Raw genomic sequence first — 21,312 nt, 5'->3', positions numbered from 1 at the left:
CATCGCCTTTACATTCAAGGACCTGATTTTAGACCCAGACGGCCGATTTCTGATTCTCCAGGGAGACTTTAATGCACTGTCGTTGACATTGGTAGCAGTCTACGCCCTGAACTGTCATCAGAAGCGCTTTCTCTATAGACTGATGCAGAAGATATCCCCCTCCTTATATTGTAATCTGGTACTGTGTGGAGATTTCAATGCTGTTGTCGACCCCGGGCTTGACTCTTTGGCGCCCACCGGGGGCCGAAAACTTTCTCTGAACTCTCTGTTACATAGAGACCAGATCTACGGTGTCAACATGGCTTGAAAAGAGACTACACTCACTACTCCTCCAGACATCACTCCTACTCACGAATAGACATGTTTTTGACTGACCTCCCCTTGTTGGGCAAGGTCTCCTCTTCGGCCATCAGAAACATAACGTGGTCTGACTACGCTGCTGTGGAGATGGTCATGGAGACGGGCATCTATTTGGTGTTGCGATGTCAAGATACTCCAGGATCCTTTCTCTAGCAAGCTGATAAAAGAACATTTACACGAGTTCTTCAAGTTTAATGCCCATTCAGTGTCTGACCCTTGGTCACTATGGGGAGCACATAAAGCGTTCATACGGGGTATATGCATCCAACAGAGTACGAGGGCAAGGAAGGCTTATAACCAGATGCTCACAGGTCTTCTTTCAGCGATCCGCGACCTCGAGACCTCCCATAAACGCACTCCCACACAACCCATTCAAAAACAAGCGTGCTAATGGTCGCATCTCCCACTTAACCCACCACAGTACTGGGGCCAAACTTACCCATCCTGAGACATTGCGAAAGAATTTGCAGCCTTTTACAGCTCCCTCTACAACTTGGCCCAGGATCCCTGTACCATACAACCCAGTTCGGAGGCTATTCAACGCTTTTTAGATAGACTACACCTACCCAGTCTCAACAAAGACCACCTTCAGTCACTATCTTCCCCATTCACGATTTCTGAAATAACAAAGGCCATTCATAATCTTCCTACTGGTAAATCTCCGGGCCGGAATGGTCTCTCCAATGAGTACTACAAAATTCACAGTGCCATTCTGAGCCCCACTTTAGCTGAAGTGTTCAATAAAGCCACTCAAACTGCTGCATTCCCCGAGAAATGTTAGGTGCCTATGTCACAACAATCCCCAAACCAGGCAAAGACCCAAGTCTCCCAGCAAATTTCAGACCTATTTCTCTCTTAAATAGAGATGTCAAGATTTATGCCAAAGTATTGGCAGCCGTTTAAAGCACGTTCTCCCCCCCTTGATTAAAAATGATCAAATGGGCTTTATGCCTGGACGGCAGACATCAGATGCTACCAGACGTATCATTATTCTAGTCCACTTCGCAGAGAGAACTCGAACGCCTTCTCTGCTCCTAACATTGGACGCAGAGAAGGCGTTCAAAAGAGTCAACTGGCTGTTTATGCGTATGACACTGGAGAGGTTCTGCTTCTCTGGTGGCATACTCTCATCATTGTTGGCCCTCTACTCTTGCCCCTCAGCTCAGGTCCTCACATCAGGCACGGTTACGACGCCCTTCAACATTACTAATGGAACCCGCCAGGGCTGCCCCCTCTCACCTGCAATCTTCAATCTAATGATTGAACCCCTGGTGGAGGAGGCCATTAGATCTGACAATGCGGTGGAAGGCTTCCAATTGGGTGATGTTTCCCACAAAGTGAACCTATTTGCGGATGACATTTTGGTCATTCTCACAAACCCCGCACGATCACTCCAGGCTGTCCATCGTATACTTCTCGAGCTTGGGGCGATCTCATACCACAAAGTCAATACCTCAAAATCATTAGCTCTTAATCTAGGAGTTAGTCCAAACCTGGTCGCAGCCTTGCAAACCACATGCCCGTACCCTTGGTCCGACCACCAGATCCCCTATTTGGGTGTGAACTTAACTCCCCGCCTTTCGACCCTTCTGTCTGCAAATATAGATTCCCTCCTGACAAAGATTAATAAGGAAATGGCCGATATGGCCAAAGTGGAACTATCTTGGGATGGTAAAATGGCCGCTTACAAGATGTCCATCCTGCCACAGGTACTGTATCTATTCAGGGCACTCCCCATCCCCTTCCCAAAAAAATATCTGGATGCTCTCTCGCGTAGCCTGCGTGACTTCATCTGGTATGGTAAGAGGGCGAGAGTGGCTGCCTCCACTTTGGCACTATCCAAAAGTCTAGGGGGAGCCAAACTACCCGATCTCCGTCTAGACTATTGGACTACTAGGCTGGACCAACTGAGGGCCTTGTTCTCCAGCGTTGATACGCATCTCTGGTCTTCCATAGAACGCCACCTTTCACCTACTAAAGACCTGCGTCTGCTGCTCCTGGGCGATCTCTGGCTCCCCTGGAAACTCCCCACACTTCCCCCTACAATACAAGCCTCACTGCTGGTGTGGCGGATGCTGGGAACAGCACAGGGGGAGCTGACCAAAGGTCCCCCTCACCACCAGATTTCCTCAATGCCGCTAAGACTCCTTGAGTCACAAATACTCTCTCTAAAGACATCTCAACTGGCCCTCTCAGGTTTATCCGAACTTTCACAGCTCTACACGGCGGGTTCCCTACGATCTCCGAAGGTGCTGATGCAACAATTTCACATACCACCCTCTCTCTCCTTTACCATCCTTCGCATCCATAGTTTCCTTACAAAAAACCCTCTACAAACTAGCCACATACCCCTTAAAGCCTGGAACTTCTACCACTCAGACAAGAAAGTTGCCAAAGGTATCTCCCTGTTCTATGACTCTCTACTGACCAGGCCAGACCCCCTCAAATCGGTCCCCATGATGGGAATGAGATCTTGCTTGCATGTTTACTCTGGAACAATGGTCGAAAACTTCTAGCTCCACCCATCAATATTCCCACTGCACGTCCCACTGGAAAATTATGTTGAAGATCACCAACAGGTGGTACTATACCCCGTATAGGCTAGCGAAAGTTTTCCCATTGCAATCTGACCTCTGCTGGAGGGACTGTGGCCACCCTGGAACACTTGCTCACATCCTATGGGACTGCCCTTCACTAACCAGTTAAATCTTTAACCATTCTTGTTTTCTCATGGGATTTTTTTCTCCTATCTTTTTTCCATTATCTAATATGGTAAAATATTATTTTAAAGGGGTATGACAGTATAATATGATAAAGGCACAATTTGATTTGGTAAATTATTATAGAAAGGTTTCATACTAATCTCTTTGAACTAGGAGGAAACACATCTAAAAGCCAGGAAACGTAAAATTTGCTTTTGAAATTGCAGAACAAATCATTACAATTATTTTAGTAGGCAAAGAGACAGAAAAAGTGGTGGAGTCAAGATAGCAGGGTTACAATCAACAAGCTACTTGCTAAAAAGAAGTCTGACAGACAATGTGCAATTACAGTAAAAATTCCTTGTGGGCTTTAAGTCAGAAAAAAAAGGAAAAAGCATAATGATGACATGATAAAACATTGTTAGAGATAAAGATGAAAACAAAATACAAAGTGATAGACTGCTTGAATATGTTAAAGTTGCTTCCCGATTAATACAGTAGACTTGAATTGCAAGCACTACGAAATAAAAGTGGGTGAATGAAAGACATAAATTATAAAATCTAAAGCATTACTATTCTTTAAATGTGTTTCCCTTTTTTTCTTCCTTCATGAAATATCACAATGCAGTCCAGATTTCTCAAATGCTTAATTTTCACATTCATCCTTTCACTGTCAGGTTCATACGGACCTACAGCACTGCTTGGAGCAGGCCAGGTCTGTACGGACCTCATTTCTCCCCCTGCTATAAGCTTATGGTTACTTCAATGACCATGAACTTATAACAGAATTGTTCAGCAGACTCTGCTGAACAATTCTATAACTCTGATCAGTGGAGTTATTAAACTAAAATGTGACCAACCCCCTCCTCCCCCCCGCTGCTTTCCTGTCCCCAGGCTCTCCACCTCCCGCCGCTCTCTTTCACCTATAACTACCCCCCTCTTTTCTTATCCCCTTCATCCCACTTTTTCACCCCCAGCACTGATTACCCCCGCCCTCACACCCGATCTACTCCCCCCCACAGGCAAGATCCCCTGCAGGTACCTTTACAAGCCGGCATCCTTCCTCTACCACTCCCACCGGCTTCATGTGCTGCTGGGGCTTGGAGGATCACAGAATGCCCCCCAGGCAGGCAAATCCCCCCTTACCGGCTCCTGCACCCCCCATTCATCCATCCGCCAGCACAAACCCTCCCTTTCCCTCTCACAAACTCCCTCCCTTCCGGCGGCATCCTTTCCTTTCCCTCATATAAACTGTATGGCTGAATTTGTATCGCATTCGGACCATACTCGTGCAGGACCCTTTTTTTGTCTGCACCAGAATCAGATCACATGGTTGTTCACACCCATGCAATTCGATTCCTGTCTGAAATCGCAGTTGGTGCAGTGATCTGCAAACTGATGGGGGGGTGTCATTAACTTTGTATTGACACTGCCAGCAGTTTGCAGAGGGCAGTGGGAACTGCCAGTGATTCAGGTGCGATGGGGGAACCCGCAGTGGATTTGCAGGGTTTACCACATTGCACCAGTGAGAACCGATCCTGAGGGGATTTTTCAAATTCTGAAAGCCGTAAGTGAAAAATGGTAACCTCTGGATTTTTAGAGTAAGTTGTTTTTATCTACAGTTTTGTATACATTAAGTTTTCAACATTTCACAAAAAAAGTACAATAAGGTTCAAATATTTGTTGTTTATTAACTCAATACAGTTTTAACTTTTATATTTAGTAGGAATTTTGTACATTTTGCCATGTATGAATCCACTAAATCCTTAAAAATCAGTAGCACCTTCCTTTTTTTCTACTCGTCCTATGCTTTCAGAAAATGTATGGTTTGGGGGGTCTTTAACATACTCTGAATGCTTTAAGGGAACAATAAAAAAAACCTTCAGATTTTTAGACAAATGTGGTTCTTTACATTTTTGTGTATGTTGGGGGGGGGGCGTGGCTGCCGTTGCGGAAGATGGCAGCTTAGTGTGCTAGCTCCGCAAGCCACCCAAGACACACGCCGCACCGAGGGCTTTCCTAGCCCCTACGAACACACTCAAGGGAAGGTGAACCTCCGCTGAAGCACCCGAGATGACCCGCCGCAAGAAAGACTCGGCGCAATCCTCTCTGACAAAATGGCGCCGGCAGCGCGGGATGAGCACAGAACAGTAAGCAGGGAGAAGGCCTACTCCCCAAGCTGTCCCCGATCCGGCCGCCTCTACCACAGAGACAGAAGGTCGGGAACCCTGATAGTGGGCAATCATCCGGATCTCCATCGCCGCCGTCACCATCCTCGAGGAGCCCGGAAAAAACTAGACAGAGAATGAACTCTCCGCCGCCTGATTTCCATGGGGCCTCAGGTATGGACCTTTCCCAGCACTCTCCCACGCCATCTGCACACCAGCCATCCATGAGAGACCCCCCTATCTGGGCATTCCTCTGGGGGCAATCCTATATCAGAAGCCACAATGAGGGACATGTTATATTCCCTGAGGGCATCGATGCAAGCAGACATGCAGCTGCAAACGAAACAAATCACTGCCGAAATTACAAATTTGGGATCCCGCATTGACCAGGTCGAGCACTCGGTCCAGAACGCAACAACATAAAACTGCGGGACATATCTGAGGCGGTCGCCCCTGATCATCTATTACAGTATGCCACCTCACTTTTCAAGCTGTTGGTTCCTTCCCTGTCAGATGCGGATCTGCTAATAGACAGAATCCATAGGCTACCCAAGCCTGCCTTTCTGGACTCAAATGTACCGAGGGACGTCCTGCTCAGGGTCCACTTTTATACGGCGAAAGATAAAATAATTGCTAGCATCCAGGCAGCAGGGAATGCTCCCAGATCCCTATCGTGACGTGCAACTGCTGCCTGACCTTTCCAGACACACGCTACAAGCCAGACGCAACCTGTCCACTATAACAAAGGCGTTATGTAATCATCAGATACAGCACAAGTGGCGGTACCCGGCGACACTTTTGGTGACTCATGATGGTGCTACCAACACGATCAGGACTCTAGATGAAGGCCTGAAGTTGCTCCGGAGATGGAGCATCCTTCCTCCAGATCCTGTAATTATCCCAGACCATGCACCTCTAAGACCGTTAGAAGCAGAATGGAATGTTACTTCCCGCAAGAGGTCCTCCTCCAGACCTTCTTCAAATCATCCCAGCCCTAGCCGCTCCTGAATTCACGACTGATGTCTCAGACCATGGAAGATGATTCTCCCTATGGCCCTTCCTTGTTCTAGTTGCGAACTCCTTCGCTCTCAAGCTGCTGAGATGGCTCCTTTTGTAGGCTTTGTCCTTTTTCTTTTTGTGTTTATTTTTGATCCGGTTAATTTTTCTACGTGTACTTCTCTCAACACGCCATGCCAAGCACCAGTACCAACTATGGGTGATCCCCTCTCTATCTTGGAACTGTCAACACTGCAATGACCATCAAGTTAGTGTCAATTAATGCCAATGGCCTAAATCACCCTGCTAAGAGACGTTCGCTGTGGAAAGAAGCCACCTCTCGTCAAGCAGATGTGTTAGCAGTGCAAGAAACCCATTTTGATATTAACGCAACACCTCGATGCGGACATAAGGCATACTCTCAAGTTATTTTGGCGTCTAGTACCGAAAAAAAGAGGGGGGTCATGTTCGCCTTCAAGGACTCTTTGACGTTGCGGATACATAAAACAGTCTTGGACCCTAATGGCAGGTACATCATTCTAACCTGTGATATCAACGAACTGCCGATGACCCTAGTGACTGTGTATGCTCCAAATACCCACCAGATCCGATTTCTTCGCAGGGTCCTCAAGCAAGTATCTGGCATGTTGTATGGTCATTTACTCATGTGTGGGAATTTTAATGCTGTTGTCGACCCCGGGTTGGACTCTTCGGCGTCCCCCCGGAGCCGACAACAGTCACTGGGAAATGTTTTGCATGAGGAAAAATTGTATGATGTGTGGAGGTGCCAGCACTCTATGGAGAGAGATTATTCTTTCTTTTCTGCTAGACATAATTCATACTCTCGCCTAGACATGTTTCTTGCAGACCTGTTTTTGCTAGATAAAGCTTCCTCCTCTGTGGTTGGTGACATACTGTGGTCGGATCATGCCCCGGTGGAATTAACCATAGAGGTGGCTGAGAGATGTACCAACTCCTATACAGTATCTGGAGATGCGACATACATATGCTACAGGACGAGGAATGTAAAGTTCATTTTTGTGTATGTTCAGTTTTCACCATTGTGCAAAAAGGCGTAATTAAAAAATGACAAATATTTGTTATTTATTAACTCAATACAGGTTAGGCTTTTATATTTAGTAGGAATTTAGCAGGAATTTTGTGAAATTTGCTGTGTTTATATCTGCTAAAAATGAATTTAGAGATTTTTTAGTTAATATATATATAGTTTTAACCACTTGCCGACTGCCGCACAACTATTTACGTCGGCAGTCAGCCCCTCACAGGCAAAGGGACATAGGGCTACATCACTAGCCTGTAAGGGTTTTGGGAGCGAGCGCGCGCCGCCGGATGCGCGCTCCTGCTCCCGCTCGGTCACAGACCCCCCCGCGCGTGTGCCCGGCGGACCCGATGTCCGCCAGGCACTCGCAATCGTCCGTGACAGCGGGAGAAAGGCAGGCGGCTAGTGTAAACAAAGCCGCCTGTCAGTCTCCCCTGTGCAAGAATGGTGATCAAACGGTTCTACTATGTAGGACCGTTGATCACTGTTCTTACACATCAAGCCACAGCAAATCACAGTTAGAAACACGCCCCTAGGGACACACTTAACCCCTCCCTCTCAAACAAGTTAACCCCTTCACTGCCAGTGTCATTTTTACAGTAATATGTATAGCACTGATTACTGTAGTAATGTCACTGGTAACCCCAAAAGTGTCAAAAATGTCAGTCAAGGGTCCTATCTGTCCGCCCCAATGTCGCAGTCCCGCAAAAAAAATTGCAGATCGCCGCCATTACGCGTTAAAAAAAACAACAAAAATGACAAAAATCTTTCCCTTTGTTAGTAAATGCAATAACTTTTGCGCAAACCTATCAAAATACACTTTTTGCAATTTTTTTTACCAAACATATGGTAAAAAAAAATTGGCCTAAAATGTTAAAAAATTTTGATTTTTACATTTTTTTGGGGAATTTCATATAAAAAAAATGTGAAAAATATTGTTATTTTTGCAAAATTGACGCACTTTTTTTGTATATAGCGCATGATCAAAAAGCGTACAGGTGATCAAATACCACCAAAAGAAAGCTCTGTTTGTGGGAAAAAAAGGACGCCAAATTCGTTTAAGTACAGCGTCGCGCGACCGCACAATTGTCCGTTAAAGTCCCGCAGTGCCGAATCGCAAGGAAGGGGGTAAAATCTTCCGGGGCTTAAGTGGTTAATAAACATTTGCACAAATATCGCAGGGCGTTAGAATCAGTAAAACCTTCTTTTTATTCTACAGGTCATGTGATTTCAGAAAATATATAGTTGGTGGGGGGGGGGGGTCTTAATTAAAATCTTACATTCTTAAATACAAGAACTAAATTCTTAAATACAAGAATTAAATCCTTAAAATCTTAAACTCTTAAATACAATGAAACCCTCTAGATTTTTTGAGAAATTTGGATATTTCCATTTTTGCATATGTTAAATTTTCACCATTTCGCAAAAAGGTGCAATCTAAAGATTACAAATAGTGGTTATTTATTAACTCAATACAGGTTAGCTTTTATATTTAGCAGGAATTTTGTAAAATGTGCTGTGTTTTTATCTGCTAATAATGGTTTTAGTGTATATTTAGCAAAAATATTGTTTTGATAAACATTTTCCCAAATATCATTGTGCCCTAAAAATCAGTTGCACCTTATTTGTATTCTACTGATCATGTGCTTTCAGAAAATATATGGTTTGGGGGGGGGGGGGTCTTTAATAAACTCTGAAAGCTGTAAGGAAAAAATAAAAAAGCAGAGGAAAAACTGCAAAAATGGCCCGGCCAGCTAAGTTTAAAGGTGGAGCACAGGGCCTGGCAGCAGGGCTGCTGATAGAAATCACGGGGCCCTGTACAGCCTACCTGGCAGGGCCCCCTCATATATATCAAAACAACATTTTCACTAAAAATATATTAAAATCTTTCTTAGAGGACACAAAGATAACAAAGAAGCTTTGTGAATTAGCATTTTTTTAATAGTTTTTTTACATTTTTGAAAAAACATTTTATAATTTAAAAAAAATGTTTAATTGTTTTAAAATTATTTTATGTTACAATGTTTTTAAATATTTTTTTTACAATTTGTTTTGTTTTAACGGGACAGGGAAGCCAGTAGCTTCCACACGGTAGTGCTATCTGTCCAAAAGTTGAAGCTGAACTGTAAATCAGCAGGATAATGATCTGAAGCACACTAGAAATCCATCAAGGAATGGCTCAAAAAAAGAAGACATAGAGGATTATGGACTGTCTTTATCAAATGCCCTAATTTGTTTTCCATATAATTTTTGTAGCGGCATTTTGAAACACACAGGAAATTCACAAAAATCTTTCAGCTCAAATAATTTTGCATGGATAGGTGGTCAAATATTTTAGATGTCAGAGACTCGTGGGCAGTTATACAAAATTCCAACAAGAAGTAATTTCTGCTAAAGAGGTAAATACCAACTTTTCATGCAGAGGGTGTACCTAATTTGTCCACAGTACACTATTACACTATTTCATCTATTGATATTTTTATTTGTAGGCACTGTTTAAATAAACCTCCAATGGTTGCCTGTTTAAATATGTTCCATGGGGTGTACCTAATTTTGCTAAATGTGAATAAATGTCAAGCCATTCTATTCACATTTAACCGCAAAACATTGATAAACCAATATGTATAAATGTATTTTTCCTATTAAAGTAGTATATTGCTGCTAGGTAATTAAAAATATTAAAATATGGTCTTCAAGATTTTAATATTACCTTGCATACAGACAAAATATGCTTATTTTTAGCTGTGTTGGTGTTGCGAAAATATATTACAGCATGAGGGTTTGACAATATGCAATGCTTAAATTATTATTCACATTACCACCAGTTATCATGTCAAAATGTCAAATGAAAATTGTAGGTGGATGCCTGAGTTGAGTTTGTTAAACTTTCTCAGACATTTTTTTTTGTGTAGTTTATATTCTACAATAAATGGAATATATTTGTACAGTTCCAAATTATGTGACATGGATTTTGGAAATAACTTTAAAAGGCTAAGCTGTGCTTATTTAAATCATCCAATCTTCTGCTAGAAAAAAAAATCCTGTTTTTTTTTTTAAATGAAAGAAAACTTACCTTTTTCTAAGTTAAAAATTTCACTCCTTGATTAAATCAAACCAAATTAATTATCATAACATGTATGAGCTCTATTTTATGTCGATTCGTGGTGCCTCAAGTCAAGTATGGGATTTTAAGGGCAGGAGTGAGACGAATAAGCAAAAGTTGTGCAATTTATAGGTAAAATTTATTTACATGTATAGTTGTATACAGAAATTCGAGTGAGTTAATGGGTAAAGTCCCATTGTGATAGTGAAGAGAAAATAGTAAGGTGTGTTTACACGTGGAATAAGTGACTTTTGAACAAAATAATAGATGGTCCTGCTCTGCTGTTCCTCATATCAAAGAATGGGAATGATTGCAGAGAGGGGCCTGATCGGTATTTCCGACATGTTTCGGCCTGTGGCGGCCTTTATCAAGGATATGTTACCGATTCTAGGAATAAGTAAAATGAGTTTGTCAGTAATAGCAATATAATAGTTCAGATTAGGATATATATAAAAATTGTGGTATAACATACATATTTTTTGTCCACTTCCTGGAGTATTGCTTTCCCAGAGTTTCTCCGGGAGCTACAGGAACAATGCTGTATTGGGTGAAAAAAGGGTGTGATTTGATTGTAGTTGGAAACACAAAGTAAAAAAGGAGGGGTTTTCTCATTGGTAGTAAAATTAATGTTAATTACTTCTTGGGCCACGCTTTTCTGGTCCAAAGGTTCAATGTGGCTATGGTTTGTAGATTTCCACATTGATAGAGATCATCTGTGGTGTTGGGGTATATAAAGTATTGTATATAGTAAATAGTAAAAGCTGTGGCTTTTTGTAAGGTAGTACATCATGAAGGTGAGGTACATAATGGTTGTAAACTTCAAAAATGGAAGTAAGGAGTTTAGACTTGGTGGGGAGATGTATCAACATCTTCTCCAAGTCTATACTTACGCTTGGTAGAGAAAGTTTTAGTGTGGTATCACAGCATGTTGCCTCCAGGTCCTGTCCTCCCTCGATCCGGGAGAGACTGAAGACTTGGAGGTGTTCCCCGGCCTTTTAAAGGCTGTCGCGCATGCAGTATCATAACAGCATATTTAAGGTGGTACACTACATAAAAGTGTATTCACCTGTTGTGTAAATACAAAAGGAAAATTGAACAAAGCATAAGTTGTCAGCAATATATCTAGAAATGCAGCAATAAATAATAATAAGAAGGGAAAGAATGTGAGAGAGTCTGGATCGGGTCAGGAGATGAATTATAGTCAGGCATCACCACTTCATGTGTGGCGGTGTATTGGAGATTGGATGACGAATTGGTATTGAATTTGGATGGTCTGTCCACATAGTTGGGGTCAAGGTGAAGTGTTTGGTTGATTGGAAAGGTTGGTTGAGCTATTCCTGTGTTTGGAATATATGAGGCGATTGTTGGGGGGGGGAAAGGGGGGGTGGTATTTGATTTTTGAATTTAGTATTTTTTTCCGGAGGAGAAACCTGGGAGAAATGGACGGAAGCTTTGAGCTTCATTTAACCCTGGTGGGGTAGTGGCTTGTAGTTGTTATGAGCAAAGAAAAATACAAAAATATGTGCCATACAATACTCTCCAACACCAAGTGTTATAAGCAGATCACCCCAATAATGATCAAATCATATGATCACATTTTCTACACTAAAGTGGACAACGCATTCAGGGAAGGCACCATCTCTCAAACCCTATGGGAATATATAAGGACACCACATCCCAAAACACCCACATTGTATGCACTACCTAAACTGCATAAAAATATTGATGACCCACCCGGAAGACCAATCATATCGGGGAACAGAAGCATCTCAGAGTCCATGAGTAAGGTTATTGATAGATACCTACATCCTCACGTTAAAGAACTGCCCTCCTACACTCAAGATACCCTTCATCTTCTCAGAATACTCAATGACATCTCCATACCTGAAGAAACCTATCTAATCACGACCGATGTGGAATCTTTATACAATAACATACCCCACATTAAAGTGATACAAACAGTTGAAAAAACACTTCGCTGTCATAGTGAACGTGACCAAAACTTCAATCATTTCTTTACTGACATGTTACAATATATACTCAACTACAATGTCTTCACATTTGGTGGCAACTACTATATTCAAACATGTGGGGTTGCAATGGGAACCAGCTGCGCCCCCTCTTACGCCAATATCTACTTGGGCTCTTGGGAACAAGAGTTCCTATCAAACGAAGAAAATACCATCTACACTGACAGGATTCTCATATGGCAAAGATATATCGATGACATTTTGATTATATGGAACGGGCCTGAATACATGATACCTGATCTACTAACCAGGATGAACCAAAACGAACACAATATGTTTTTCACAATGACCTATAACAAACAACAAGTATCCTTTCTTGATACCCTAATATATAAAGACCCCACCGGAAAAATCTCCACCACTCTCTACAGAAAGGAGATAGCAGGCAACTCCATTCTCCATGCCTCCAGCTTTCACCCACAACCCCTCATTCATTCTATACCCTACAGCCAATACCTCAGATTAAAAAGAAATTGTACTGACCCAGCCAACTTTCAATTGGAAGCTGATGCACTAACCTCCCGATTTCTACAGAGAGGTTACACCAAAACGTCACTGCGTAAAGCATTCAATCGTGCCAACAACAAAGACAGAGAAACACTTCTCTTCAAGAACCAACCAAAACGGGACTTGATTCCCGCATTATCATCAGATTCACCAACGAACACCAGGAAATCAGAAATATCTTCAAAAAAAATTGGCCCATCCTTATGGAAGAACCCAGCACCTCTAAGCTCCTACCACAACATCCACCCATCACCTTTAGGAAGGCAGGCTCCTTACAACAACAACTAGTACGCAGTGAGTTTCAGCAAGGATCCAAAAGAGACCCATGTAAGAACAAAGGCACCTTCCCCTGCGGATGCTGTGCCCAATGCTATATTATTCGTCAAACAACAAATACTACTTTGCCGAATGGAGACCCATTCCAACCAAAACATTTTTGCAACTGTAAAACCAGGGGAATAGTGTACATGATGACCTGCGAATGCGGGTCCTTCTATATAGGAAAGACCCGACAGGAATTCGGGAAAAGGGTGAATCAACATCTCCAGACCATGCACGTTGGCAACTTCTATGTTCCGCTAGGCAGACACGTGAGAGATGACTACAACTACAAAATGCCAAAAATCAATTTTATGGCCCTGGACAGGATCCATATCCCGCTACGTGGCGGTGATTGGAATAAAACCTTGCTACAATTAGAAATGCGCTGGATTACACGTCTTAAAGCCACTACCCCACCAGGGTTAAATGAAGCTCAAAGCTTCCGTCCATTTCTCCCAGGTTTCTCCTCCGGAAAAAAAGACTAAATTCAAAAATCAAATACCGCCCCCCCTTTTTCTCCCCCCCCCCCAACAATCGCCTCATATATTCCAAACACAGGAATAGCTCAACCAACCTTTCCAATCAACCAAACACTTCACCTTGACCCCAACTATGTGGACAGACCATCCAAATTCAATACCAATTCGTCATCCAATCTCCAATACACCGCCACACACGAAGTGGTGATGCCTGACTATAATTCATCTCCTGACCCGATCCAGACTCTCTCACATTCTTTCCCTTCTTATTATTATTTATTGCTGCATTTCTAGATATATTGCTGACAACTTATGCTTTGTTCAATTTTCCTTTTGTATTTACACAACAGGTGAATACACTTTTATGTAGTGTACCACCTTAAACATGCTGTTATGATACTGTTCGTCCACTCTTCCTTTTTGCCTTATGCCCTGAACTCCAGGAACTCCCGGCACGGAAAGCCCCGAATCCTCTCCTGGATCGGGGCACTTTTGAAGCCGATCGGTTGGTTTCGTACCTTCCACTATCCCCGCTGGGGATCTCGGCTTTCATTCCGTGTCGGCGGCCGCAGGGGCACGTCCGCACGGCTACAAGGGATGCAGCATCTGCCTCGCGCAGGCGCATCTCTTGTTACACCACGGACACCGCCCACTGGCGTCACGCAGTGCATCACTGCGCATGCGCGACAGCCTTTAAAAGGCCGGGGAACACCTCCAAGTCTTCAGTCTCTCCCGGATTGAGGGAGGACAGGACCTGGAGGCAACATGCTGTGATACCACACTAAAACTTTCTCTACCAAGCGTAAGTATAGACTTGGAGAAGATGTTGATACATCTCCCCACCAAGTCTAAACTCCTTACTTCCATTTTTGAAGTTTACAACCATTATGTACCTCACCTTCATGATGTACTACCTTACAAAAAGCCACAGCTTTTACTATTTACTATATACAATACTTTATATACCCCAACACCACAGATGATCTCTATCAATGTGGAAATCTACAAACCATAGCCACATTGAACCTTTGGACCAGAAAAGCGTGGCCCAAGAAGTAATTAACATTAATTTTACTACCAATGAGAAAACCCCTTCTTTTTTACTTTGTGTTTCCAACTACAATCAAATCACACCCTTTTTTCACCCAATACAGCATTGTTCCTGTAGCTCCCGGAGAAACTCTGGGAAAGCAATACTCCAGGAAGTGGACAAAAAATATGTATGTTATACCACAATTTTTGTATATATCCTAATCTGAACTATTATATTGCTATTACTGACAAACTCATTTTACTTATTCCTAGAATCGGTAACATATCCTTGATAAAGGCCGCCACTGGCCGAAACATGTCGGAAATACCGATCAGGCCTCTCTCTGCAATCATTCCCATTCTTTGATATGAGGAACAGCAGAGCAGGACCATCTATTATTTTGTTCAAAAGTCACTTATTCCACGTGTAAACACACCTTACTATTTTCTCTTCACTATCACAATGGGACTTTACCCATTAACTCACTCGAATTTCTGTATACAACTATACATGTAAATAAATTTTACCTATAAATTGCACAACTTTTGCTTATTCGTCTCACTCCTGCCCTTAAAATCCCATACTTGACTTGAGGCACCACGAATCGACAAACTATACTCCTGGGATGGTGGCAGAAACTACTTTTTTCCTTCCAGCCAAGATCCAAAAAACCTATCTCCTGAGCTCTATTTTAATTATCAGGACAAGTGCATATTCACATTGGGGGATTAAAGTTGGTTACAGATTAACCAGAGTACCCAATGACATTTTAAAATTGTACTCGGAATCAATTACTCCTGTGGGACCCAAGGGGGTTGCGGGCAGGGCTTCAGTCTGAAACTGTGGAAGAAAATTAAAAAAAAACTATGCTTCCTCATATTGTTTACATTGGGAGTGTTGTGACATCACAAGAGATGTCATCACACTTCCTGTGAGTATGGATGCTTGGGCAGAGCAACTTTATTCAGCCTCTTTGTACAGCAATAGATCTAATTGGCAGCAAGAAGGAAAAAAAGGTAAAAGAATTACAAAAAAAGAGTAAAAAAATAAAAAAATATATAAATAATCAAATGTTGTTGCTCTGCAGTCTGAAATGAAGACATTTATCCAGCAATTTGTAACATCCAAGTGAATGATATAACACCAACATGTCAGAAAACACCCACTGTATATATACTGCATATTACCAATATTACCAACGCAACTATATAATAAACAGAAACAGATATTATTTTCGAAAACAAGTACAATAATGCTTCCATCAGCATATGAAAAACATGGCTTTTCTTCTGCATATTAGCCAAAGAAAGCATGATTGTATTTGGCATAAAATAGCATCAAATAGTGTTTTACCAACTCAGGACTTTTACCCACAGAAGGGGTATAACAGTCCCAGGCATTTTTGTTTTTTTTTCCAGCAGAGAGACAGATGCTCAGCAATTCAACAGCTCAAAAGCTTTATCAGACCATTTGTCTCACTCCCAAACTGCTACTGCTCCCCACATCCTCTGAGAAGTAACCTGCGTATAACCTGATGGTCCATTAAACCTACTAGTGTCCCTTTAAGGGACCATACTCTAAATAAAGGGAAGATATAGCCCTTGTCCAGGACCAGTCCCTGGCGTACCGTACAATATAATGTCTAAAAATAAATGTAAAAGATTCCCTCTTAAAATTCCCATGATTTCAAACATCCCATTACGACAATTTCTATGCTCCCCCAAAACCTAGGACTTCCTCACTCAATCCAAGCTTAAACTAGGAGGGATTTCCTTCTTCTACAAAACCCTTCAGGATAAACGTATCTTTTGTAGATCTATGGCCATGTTCAAGTGGGAATCTGACCTCGGCACCTCCTTCTCCCCAGCACAGTGACGTAAGGCATCTCATTTCACTAGTCACCATAAAGTAATGATCAAAATTACCAATAGCTGGTACTACATGCCACTCAGGCTAGCCAAAATATTTTAGTCTGTCTCCGCCCTGTGCTGGCGAGAATGCGGGCAAGTAGGGAATCTCCTGCATGTTCTGTGGGGCAACCCTAGCCTTACTAGCTTCTGGATCAGAGTATTCCAATTAATATCCACATGCGTCGGTATATAAGTTAACCGCAACCTACCATGACTTTGCTTAGTATTGGTATCGACCTCTATCCCCCCTCCAAGCAACCTGTAGCCACCCACATCCTTATGGCAGCATGGCTAACTATCCTCAAGAACTGGAAATCAAATATATCTCCCGATCTTTCAGAGGTAGTGAATATGGTTAATTCTAACTACATCTTTAAATTTCTCTTGGCAATTAATGCCTTAAAATATACTGAACTCTTCCACTCATGGAGCATATGGGTTAATAGACACTCTTTTCGCTCTTTACAACTACTAGATGCAAACATTTGTATGTATCGAGGTACGAGGAAGAAGATACACTGACAGGTCTGCTGGAGACCTGCATTACATCAGCGATCTGCTGATCGCTGGTGCAATTTTTTACAGGCTATTGCAACAAAAAATATTAAATGCATATTTTTTTACCCGCAAAAAATATTTTTTCTGAAAAGGTGAACTTCTCCTTTAAATACTCGCCGACCGGCCGTCACATATATACTGCAGCAAAGTGGTACCTGTATGTTGTTTCATTCAATAGCCACTAAATTGCACAATTGCTCCGCTGGAGACACAATTGTGTCCTTGTTGGCTAGCGGGGATGTCAATCAATGAGTCCTAGCAGACCCGATGTCTGCCGGCCAGCCGTGATCATCCCCTAGGTAAACAAGGCAGATCGCCACTCTGCAAGGGGACACGATGGAGATCTTGCGTTCCTGCTAAGCAGGAACCAGGATCTCTTTCTTTCCTCAGTCAGTGTAACCCCTCCACAGTTAGTAAGCACCCCCTAGGCACACACTTAACCCTTTGATCACCCCTGATGTTAACCCCTTCCCTGCCAGTGTCATTAGTGCAATGACAGTGCATTGTGTTTTGCAGTGATTATAGTATTAGTGTCACTGGTCCCCAAAAAGTGTCAAAAATGTCTGTTAGATGTCCAATCTGTCTGCTGCAATGTCGCAGTCCCGCTAAAAATCGCTGATCGCCACCATTACTATAAAAAATGTTACCAACAATATGTAGCAGAATACATATTGGCCTAAATTGATGGAAAAATTTGATTTTTTAAATTTTTATATTGGCTGTGTTTTATAGCAGAAATTTAAAAATATTGTTTTTTATTTTCAAAATCAATTTGTCAATATTCCAAGTCCATGCATAAATTAATAAAAATATCTTTCTATTGTGCAGTATATATATATCAAAATTCAAAAAAATGTCCAACAAATTATTTCCTGAGGAAAAAACTTTTGTGCAAATAAATGCTCCTTAAGTTGATGTGCAACGTGCTCTTAAATATGTTTATAATATGGTGACTCATAAAGTGCAGGTGCTTCAAAGCCTTCTTCCCGTGCAGTAATTTCTAAGTTGGGTAACTTACCAAATGAAGTGGGTCTCACATATCTTATAATATTGAGACCAAAACCGCTTAGTGGTAAGTTCCCTTTAAGCCTCTCCTGTGCCATGGTCTCTCTCCCCAGTGTTTTTATACGGCCGTGTTTAAGGCTAGCGCTGTGGCTTCAGGTTTGCAGTGTGCTGCTCTCTGTCCTCTCTATTTCCTTGCCGTCCTCTCTCCTTCCACCACGGCAAGGAAGGAGACAGGACATTATTTTTGATAATGCTCTGATTGGCGGAGCGAAATGCGTCAAGACGTCCGAATACGTACTACGCAACGTCCAGCCACATCCGACTTCCGGCTTCCGGGTATACGGGTGAAGTGCACGGCCATTTGTTTGGCAGCCCGTAGGATTGTGAAAGGCGTGTATTTTACTGCAACACTGTAAGTGTATTTTTATTATGCGTAACCAATAAAGTCTGGATATACTGCACGATGATAGTACCTCTCTTTTGTAATCCATGAGCATTTCCTGGAAGTTGTGAGCTGCAGAGTGCTGTAAGAGTTTACTGGCTGGCGGTCCCTCGAGGCTATTACCATCAAGGATTATCCTTAAGGCATATATTTATTTGGCTTTTGGTGAGTAGGGGACCGAGAGGGGAGCACCTACTCACGAGTAATGAGCACCGGCACTTTGTATGAGCACGCAGCACGTTTATGATTAAGCACAAAGACTGTCACTATATCACTATACAATCGATTGAAGACTATATGAACTTTTCTACAAGAATTTACTTGGAAGACATTTATTTATCTATTTATCTATTTAATATTTTTTCTACACTGAGTGAGCACTATTATTGAGATATTTAATAATTTAAATATTTTTTTTGCACATATTTATAATGATGATTGAATAATTTATGTATTTGATACATTTTGGCACTAGCACTTTGGCAAAATATTGTTCATTAAGATTATAATTTGAATATTAGGCACACGTTATTGGATAAGCAGCGCTGATAGTTCACTATTTTTATTTGTTTAAAGGCACCCCCTTTTTATCAGCAGCAGCTTATGATATATTTATATATTTATTAATTTTAGTAGGTAAAATCCTAAGCGCTAGCCCCATACCTCAGATCTTATATTCACATATTATTATATAAATTTTAGTTTGTCACAATTTTTAGCAAGCGCTGTAGATAGCCCTAATATTAGGACTATTTTGTACCAAACTTTCTTTTTTATACTACTGCTGCTGCTATTTCTCACATATATTTTATATTTTTACACATATTCTCACATATTTTCACATATTTAAAGGTAATTTATATTAAAAAACTCCTAGGCGCGGGGAGTATAACCTTTTTTAGAAAAGGGATACTTACTTTCATTAAGGAGGTAAAACCTTCCGTTCCAGAATTGGTTAAAGAAACCTGTAAAAAAATGACCATTTTCCTTTTTTGTTCCCCCATTAAACAGTTCATCTCCTTTACATGAAGGATGATGCAATTAGTAGTTTACATGAGAAAGATATTGATCTTTTGCTATCTCTAGCTCACAGAAAATGACAAGGACACTACATCTCAGGCGAGCTCAATAGGTATTTTCTGTACTTGCTAAAAACAAATGCAGCTACCACTTCTATGTCTTACATTTTTTGTTTTTGGGTTTAGATACGCTTCAGGTCATTTAAACTATGTGCCTATAAATTATAACTAATAATCTAAATATGTTCAATTTCTTACAAAATCAGGTGCAGACAGAAATTAAGAAAACATGGACCAGATGGAACCTTGCTTTTGATTGGAAAAGCACAACACACTGTGGTAACTTCAGGTATGGCTCTGTCTTAACAAATATGACACACAGCACTAGCAGCCAATCGCATATGGTAACCAGCTCACGTATGGTGTTGATCTCCAGCAAAGTCAGTCGAAGTGTCAGCAAACAAGCTGATGGACATGTGAATTTGCCAGGGTATGTTAGAAGTAATTCAGATCAAGACTGTTTACCACATTGGATCCAGGAAGAGGCCAATGAGCAGGATGAAAAGCAAGTCGATGATATATCCTTAAAAGAAACATTAAGGCCACGGAGACAAATGAGTACAGAAGCAGATGTTAACAACAGAAATGAAATAGAAGAAACGCTGTAATTAACATTCACTGATGTTTCTAAGGGCAGCCAACAAAAAAAAAAAAACGGGTAGAAGATATATTTTTTATAACAGAAGAATGTGCTTTGTGGAAATCTTTTCAGCTTGATTCTGCAATGAAAATACAATGAATAGCCTGAATCGTAAGCACAATTAAAGTAAAATGACTGATTGTTCATCTCTAACCATCAAGGAGAAGAAAAAAAGTAATTAAGTATACCTATAACACATTTATGCTAAAAATATCTATTGGACCCTGTAAAGCATAATTGATAAGATTTAAAAAAAACATATGTCAAAATTAATTTTAGTAATAATTTAAAATGTTGATTTTAGGGTATGATGCTTTTTTTTAGTTCTTTAAATACTTTCTCACTCATTAAGGGACAAATGATTTATGTATTAAAGGACAATTCGGTTAGACTGTATCCAACAGGAGGAGTTAAAGAGTAGGAAACTAAAAAAAAAAAAAAAAAAAAAACCAGTGGCCAGTCTGGTATAACCCCTCCTAATCTGGGTTTTTTGCTAGTGTCCTAGATGGATGGATGTTTTTTTAACTATTTTTTAGCAGTAATTTATTTTTCAGGATTATTTTTTTCTTCAAGATTTCATCTACATGCTGATGAGCTGAGCTTTTTATGCAGCTTTCCAGATTGGCATATAGTAAGCAAGAGCTTTAGAGCACACACCTGGAATCCCGCTAAACTGGACATGTATGTGTCCTGGTTAAAATATGACCTTTAAATACTGGGCTCTGCTATTCAGTCCTGTGTACTGTGCTGGTTAGCTGAAGAGTGCTTTCCAGGCACAGCCTCTTGTGTGACTCTTGATGAGTAGGTTATGTAGGTTGATCATATGAAGCCACTATATTTATTGGATTCATTAAGTAAAATTTTTACCTTCTTTTTCAATTGGTTTCTACAGAAAGTGTTAACACACTGAGGAATTAAC

General features: G+C 41.3%; 1 protein-coding gene across 1 annotated transcript in view; it reads left to right on the top strand.

The window, feature by feature from the left end:
• Positions 1-20,434, top strand: part of PTH2R (parathyroid hormone 2 receptor) — a 473,569-nt gene extending 453,135 nt beyond the window's left edge. Inside the window, exon 13 of the mRNA XM_082261344.1 lies at positions 19,960-20,434. Coding sequence (XP_082117470.1) covers positions 19,960-20,361 — 402 coding nt within the window. The 3' untranslated portion in view covers positions 20,362-20,434. The remainder of the gene's footprint in view (positions 1-19,959) is intronic.
• Positions 20,435-21,312: the final 878 nt, after the last annotated feature.

This window comes from Pelophylax lessonae (assembly GCF_965119305.1).
Source record: "Pelophylax lessonae genome assembly, chromosome: 6".
Lineage (NCBI taxonomy): Eukaryota > Metazoa > Chordata > Amphibia > Anura > Ranidae > Pelophylax > Pelophylax lessonae.
Note: the sequence above shows the minus strand (reverse complement) of the source record. Positions and strands in the feature narration are given on the sequence as shown.